The sequence below is a fragment of the Nanorana parkeri genome, unplaced genomic scaffold (assembly GCF_000935625.1).
Source record: "Nanorana parkeri isolate BGI_ZX_2015 unplaced genomic scaffold, ASM93562v1 scaffold371, whole genome shotgun sequence".
Taxonomy (NCBI): Eukaryota; Metazoa; Chordata; class Amphibia; order Anura; family Dicroglossidae; genus Nanorana; species Nanorana parkeri.
The window spans coordinates 1,315,888-1,322,949 of NW_017306639.1; the positions used below are offsets into that span (position 1 = coordinate 1,315,888).

Consider the following 7,062-nt stretch of genomic DNA (forward strand, 5'->3'; position numbering starts at 1 on the left):
CCTGATAGAGAACTTTCTCCTTCAGGCCCCTCCTCCGCTGAGCCCTGATTGGGCAAAGTCTTGCGCCTGACCTGTGGTCAGGTGCAAGACTTTAACAAATCAGAGCTTCAGAGGGCATTTTGACAAACCGCGAACGTTCGGCGAGAGCGCTCGACCTGCCGATGTTCAATTCGAACACATTTGGACCATCCCTAGTTAAAATATGAATGATGCTGAAATTCCCAGAATCCTCCTCACCTCTCCTGTCAGCAGGCAGATGAACTCCATAGTAAGACCCAATATCCTCTCCGTCATCTTCATCCGTTCCTCCTCCATATTCCGAGACGACGACCAGAACTGTGACCCCTCCCCCCGGGATTCCTCGGCACCTCTGGGTCACAGGGAGGGTGTCCTAAAAAAAGCAAAATCAGTAGAGAAGTCAGACAAAGTCTAAATCTGCGACCTGCACCCACAAACCTTCGGGGTCTCTAGTGGGTCACCTGCAATCACAAATCTCAACGTGTATTACGGACACTCTGACATGTAACGGTCGGGAAAGATTCTCCCTCCGCGTGTCCATTGCGACCCCATAATGTGTCTTCAACTGGGGCCCAGACAACCCATTCCTCACAGCCCCCTAAAGAAGAAATAATAATGTGCAATGGGAGTCTCTGTCCCACTGCTGCGTTTTACTAAAGCAATATACTGTATGTAGGAGGAGGAAATATTCTGTACACACGACATGCTACATACGTGGCTCTACTGGTCTATGGAGCGTGACCATGATGAAGTAATAATGCCCAGTGGGAGAGACTGCCCCCTCTGCTACGTTACTATACTGACACAGGGGGGGAGGAGTCTAATATTACACCATGAGCATGCATGACCGAAAATTACACCCAACATACAGAACAAGAGAAGAAAAACGTGGCATCGCGCTCATACATACAGAAGGGAAGTGGCGCCGCGTCCATACATACAGAAGGGAAGTGGCGCCGCGTCCATACATACAGAAGGGAAGTGGCGCCGCGTCCATACATACAGAAGGGAAGTGGCGCCGCGTCCATACATACAGAAGGGAAGTGGCGCCGCGTCCATACATACAGAAGGGAAGTGGCGCCGCGTCCATACATACAGAAGGGAAGTGGCGCCGCGTCCATACATACAGAAGGTAAGTGGCGCCGCGTCCATACATACAGAAGGGAAGTGGCGCCGCGTCCATACATACAGAAGGGAAGTGGCGCCGCGTCCATACATACAGAAGGGAAGTGGCGCCGCGTCCATACATACAGAAGGGAAGTGGCGCCGCGTCCATACATACAGAAGGGAAGTGGCGCCGCGTCCATACATACAGAAGGGAAGTGGCGCCGCGTCCATACATACAGAAGAGAAGTGGCGCCGCGTCCATACATACAGAAGGGAAGTGGCGCCGCGTCCATACATACAGAAGGGAAGTGGCGCCGCGTCCATACATACAGAAGGGAAGTGGCGCCGCGTCCATACATACAGAAGGGAAGTGGCGCCGCGTCCATACATACAGAAGGGAAGTGGCGCCGCGTCCATACATACAGAAGGGAAGTGGCGCCGCGTCCGTACATACAGAAGGGAAGTGGCGCTGTGTTGGTGTCCGGTGGGTCGGTCGGTGGCGTCTCATCCGGTGGTCAGCGCGGTGTCGGTACGGCGGAGATCTCCGTCCAGGAAGCACATTGCACACACAGTGTTGGCTGGAGAGGAAGGGGCGGGGCCTGTGTGAGAAGCCTGGAGGAAGTACACAGGAGGATCCTCCATGATGGGGGACTCACATTACACCTCCCCCTCCCCCAGCTCCATACTTAACCCCTTCTCTCCCGGCATGGACACCGCGCAGGATCCGATACAAACGTTTCTGTCACTTTGTTTTCTTCTGTCTCTATAGAAAGTGAAATGTGAGAATCCCGGGGGGGAGGAAGCCGGGGGCCGGACATTTGTATCTCTTTACAGAGAAATCTCCGGAGCCAATCACAGAGCCGTACAATGGGAGGAGCCGCTGCCCGTGACAACCAATCAGCTTCTCTCTTTCCTTTTCATCTCACAACCGAATATACTGAAGCTGATTGGTTAGTCCGGATTCTGACGGCTCCAGTTTTGATAAATCTGCCCCCCGGGGAAGCTGACTGCAGCTGTGGGGAAAATACAAATCCCATCATTCCTCTGCCTCTGGGAGTCATGTCCGTGGCTGTCGGGAGTACTGCAGTGCCTCCTGGGACTTGTAGTACGTACACAGATGAAGTGCTAGAGATTGCCTGCTCCTGGTCCCCGCTATGACAGGTACTCTTGTAGTTGGGCGGGAACGGTAGAAGCCACCATTGTTATTATAGACACCTCTGGACATCACAGCTTCTGGAGTCGGGAACAGTTGGAACCATTGTTTTGTTTTTGCTGTGTCCCCATCACAGAGATTTCCCATCTCATCCTTCTCTGGTGACAACAAGATGAGAGTGAAGCGATTCAGCTGCCACCAGAACAGGAAGTGAGGGGAATCTCCCGCTAGTGACACCCTGCGTCAGTGACAACTCCTCCTAACAGCGTCATGATAGACCCAGCGTGTGTCACCGGAGCCTGTTCCTGTTCCTGCTTCCTGTGCCCTGTTCCCGTGCCCTGTTCATGCTTCCGGTGCCCCATCCCTGCTTCCATTACCATGTTCCTTCTTCCAGTGCCCTGTCCCTGCTTCCTGTGCCCGGTTCCTGCTTCCTGTGCCCTGTTCATGCTTCCGGTGCCCCATCCCTGCTTCCATTACCCTGTTCCTTCTTCCAGTGCCCTATTCCTGTGCCCCATTCCTGCTTCCTGTGCCCTGTTCCTGCTTCCTGTGCCCTGTTCCTGCTTCCGGTGCCCCATCCCTGCTTCCATTACCATGTTCCTTCTTCCAGTGCCCTGTCCCTGCTTCCTATGCCCTCTTCCTGCTTCCTATGTCCTCTTCCTGCTTCCTATGCACTGTTCCTGCTTACATTACCCTGTCCCTGCTTCCTGTGCTGTTTTCCTGCTTCCTGTGCCCTGTTCCTGATTCCTGTCCCTGCTTTCCGTGCCCTGCCCCCTGTTCCTGCTTCCATTGCCCTGTTCCTGCTCTTGTGCCCCGCCCCCTGTTCCTGCTTCCATTGCCCCGTTCCTGCTTCCTGTGCCCCGTTCCTGCTTCCTGTGCCCCGTTCCTGCTTCCCGTGCCCCGTTCCTGCTTCCTCTGCCCTGTTCCTGCTTCCTATGCACTGTTCCTGCGCCCTGTGCTTGCTTCCTGTCCCTGCTTTCCGTGCCCTGCACCCTGTTCCTGCTTCCATTAACCTGTTCCTGTGCCCCGTTCCTAGGGAAGTGGCGCCGCGTCCATACATACAGAAGGGAAGTGGCGCCGCGTCCATACATACAGAAGGGAAGTGGCGCCGCGTCCGTACATACAGAAGGGAAGTGGCGCTGTGTTGGTGTCCGGTGGGTCGGTCGGTGGCGTCTCATCCGGTGGTCAGCGCGGTGTCGGTACGGCGGAGATCTCCGTCCAGGAAGCACATTGCACACACAGTGTTGGCTGGAGAGGAAGGGGCGGGGCCTGTGTGAGAAGCCTGGAGGAAGTACACAGGAGGATCCTCCATGATGGGGGACTCACATTACACCTCCCCCTCCCCCAGCTCCATACTTAACCCCTTCTCTCCCGGCATGGACACCGCGCAGGATCCGATACAAACGTTTCTGTCACTTTGTTTTCTTCTGTCTCTATAGAAAGTGAAATGTGAGAATCCCGGGGGGGAGGAAGCCGGGGGCCGGACATTTGTATCTCTTTACAGAGAAATCTCCGGAGCCAATCACAGAGCCGTACAATGGGAGGAGCCGCTGCCCGTGACAACCAATCAGCTTCTCTCTTTCCTTTTCATCTCACAACCGAATATACTGAAGCTGATTGGTTAGTCCGGATTCTGACGGCTCCAGTTTTGATAAATCTGCCCCCCGGGGAAGCTGACTGCAGCTGTGGGGAAAATACAAATCCCATCATTCCTCTGCCTCTGGGAGTCATGTCCGTGGCTGTCGGGAGTACTGCAGTGCCTCCTGGGACTTGTAGTACGTACACAGATGAAGTGCTAGAGATTGCCTGCTCCTGGTCCCCGCTATGACAGGTACTCTTGTAGTTGGGCGGGAACGGTAGAAGCCACCATTGTTATTATAGACACCTCTGGACATCACAGCTTCTGGAGTCGGGAACAGTTGGAACCATTGTTTTGTTTTTGCTGTGTCCCCATCACAGAGATTTCCCATCTCATCCTTCTCTGGTGACAACAAGATGAGAGTGAAGCGATTCAGCTGCCACCAGAACAGGAAGTGAGGGGAATCTCCCGCTAGTGACACCCTGCGTCAGTGACAACTCCTCCTAACAGCGTCATGATAGACCCAGCGTGTGTCACCGGAGCCTGTTCCTGTTCCTGCTTCCTGTGCCCTGTTCCCGTGCCCTGTTCATGCTTCCGGTGCCCCATCCCTGCTTCCATTACCATGTTCCTTCTTCCAGTGCCCTGTCCCTGCTTCCTGTGCCCGGTTCCTGCTTCCTGTGCCCTGTTCATGCTTCCGGTGCCCCATCCCTGCTTCCATTACCCTGTTCCTTCTTCCAGTGCCCTATTCCTGTGCCCCATTCCTGCTTCCTGTGCCCTGTTCCTGCTTCCTGTGCCCTGTTCCTGCTTCCGGTGCCCCATCCCTGCTTCCATTACCATGTTCCTTCTTCCAGTGCCCTGTCCCTGCTTCCTATGCCCTCTTCCTGCTTCCTATGTCCTCTTCCTGCTTCCTATGCACTGTTCCTGCTTACATTACCCTGTCCCTGCTTCCTGTGCTGTTTTCCTGCTTCCTGTGCCCTGTTCCTGATTCCTGTCCCTGCTTTCCGTGCCCTGCCCCCTGTTCCTGCTTCCATTGCCCTGTTCCTGCTCTTGTGCCCCGCCCCCTGTTCCTGCTTCCATTGCCCCGTTCCTGCTTCCTGTGCCCCGTTCCTGCTTCCTGTGCCCCGTTCCTGCTTCCCGTGCCCCGTTCCTGCTTCCTCTGCCCTGTTCCTGCTTCCTATGCACTGTTCCTGCGCCCTGTGCTTGCTTCCTGTCCCTGCTTTCCGTGCCCTGCACCCTGTTCCTGCTTCCATTAACCTGTTCCTGTGCCCCGTTCCTGCTTCCTGTGCCCCGTTCCTGCTTCCTCTGCCCTGTTCCTGCTTCCTATTCCTGCCATATCTGGTACCCTGCGCCTTCTACCGTCACCCTGGTATAGTTCCTCTGCTGACCGATCTCCTGGTCACTGTTCTTCTTCGCCTGTGCCACCCACCTACATGCGTCCGCCGCCAGTCCCGACCTCCTGCCTGTCCCCAACCACGCATCTCCCTGACCCCATGCCGCGCCCCTTGTATCCGTCTTCTCCAAACCCGGCCAGATTCCGGCAGGACATGTTTGTTTTTCGGGACGTTTGGTCGTCTGACGGTTGTTGGGGCGCGATCCGCCATGATGGAGACATCCCACATATTGGAATACACATGCGCGCTAGGCAGGAAACAACCAGTTCAGTAGATTCCATCGCGTTGCCGATCTGGAGGAAGATTTTAGGGACTTGGGAAGGAACGCAGCTGGAAAGATGGAACGTTCCGACAAACGATTTCATACAAACCTCTAACTCATCGATATTCCTTCCATTGTCCATGCAGCGAGTCATTCATCGGGTACTGTGGCCCCTGCTCACTGCCCCCCCAAAATCCTGTTTGTAAGGACCGGGGGCCACTCTGCTCCCCCCATGAGAGGGGCCCCGGAAGTGTAACTGCCCCATGCAGTTTGTTGCCGATGTAGTTACATTGTTGCAGTGGGCGGTCCCAGGCCACTCAGACTCCCCCTGTGCCCCGCCCCTCTGTGTTGCATCGGTTGATTGACCGCTCATCACGCGCCTTGTCTGTTCTGCCATTCCATGCTTGCCAATGACTTCCCGCCCACAGTGCTGTCCCCGCCCACCACCATCACTAATGTCCCAAAGCATGATGGCATGCATAGTTCACAGGGGAGCCTGACTGTAATTTGTCTGTTGGGCTGTAGATGGCGCTGTGGTGCAATGTTAGTCCATGCGCATGCTGATCTATGATACGCAGGAAGTTTCGGTCTTCCTCTGCGTTCTTCACAATGCCATTTTCATCCATGTGACGTCCTGCTAAGCAAGCAAAACAATTCCGCGTTCCTCCAGATCGCCGCGCTTCCTCTAAACACATAACACACAATATACACACATGGTCTGATACGAGTCAATTCTATAACCCCCCTCACCCCTGTCCGCTCTGGCGTGCGTTGCGTGAAGGCAACTCATAAGTTTGATTGCAGGTGGAGGTGAGGGCAAGGCTCTGGAGCCAGACCTATAGATGTTCGGTTGAGTATCTTTCTTCCGGCCCATTGGCCCGGGATCAGCATCTACCCAACGCATAGAATCCAACATACCAATCACGCCATCCACGGCTCTGCCCCTGGCTACACCTCCAGTCTCATCTCATATCACCCACTCAAGATCCTCCTGCTCTCCAATCTCCTCCTCACGTGGTCACCTCCAGGACTTCTTCAGAGCTTCTCCTGTCTTCTGGAACTCCCTACCCACCATTTTTGTGTTAAGATCTACTTTTCAAATGACGAGTTACATGAGATCTACCAACAAAGAAAAAAAACTTCCCTTACTCTCTCTCCCCTGGCTGTCTCTCCTCGCTCTCTCTCTCTCCTGTCTGTCTCTCTTCTTTCTCTCCTGTCTGTCTCTCCTCTCTCTCCTGTCTGTCTCTCCTCGCTCTCTCTCTCCTGTCTGTCTCTCTTCTCTCTCTCCTGGCTCTCTCTCCCCTGGCTGTCTCTCCTCGCTCTCTCTCCCCTCGCTGTCTCTCCTCGCTCTCTCTCCCCTCGCTGTCTCTCCTCGCTCTCTCTCCCCTGGCTCTCTCTCCCCTGGCTGTCTCTCCCAGCTCTCTCTCCCCTGGCTGTCTCTCCCGGCTCTCTCTCCCCTGGCTGTCTCTCCTCGCTCTCTCTCCCCTGGCTCTCTCTCCTCGCTCTCTCTCCCCTGGCTGTCTCTCCTCGCTCTCTCTCCCCTGGCTGTCTCTCC

The 7,062-nt window shown here is 55.1% G+C and overlaps 1 protein-coding gene across 1 annotated transcript in view; it reads right to left on the reverse strand.

Annotated features, from left to right (window-relative positions):
* LOC108789037 (oocyte zinc finger protein XlCOF7.1-like) overlaps positions 1-7,062 on the reverse strand; it is a 32,259-nt gene that overhangs the window by 15,774 nt on the left and 9,423 nt on the right. Inside the window, exons 5-6 of the mRNA XM_018558962.1 lie at positions 5,285-5,575; positions 238-370 (exon numbers count right to left, since the gene is read on the reverse strand). Of these exons, the coding sequence (XP_018414464.1) occupies positions 238-370; positions 5,285-5,575 (424 nt within the window). The remainder of the gene's footprint in view (positions 1-237; positions 371-5,284; positions 5,576-7,062) is intronic.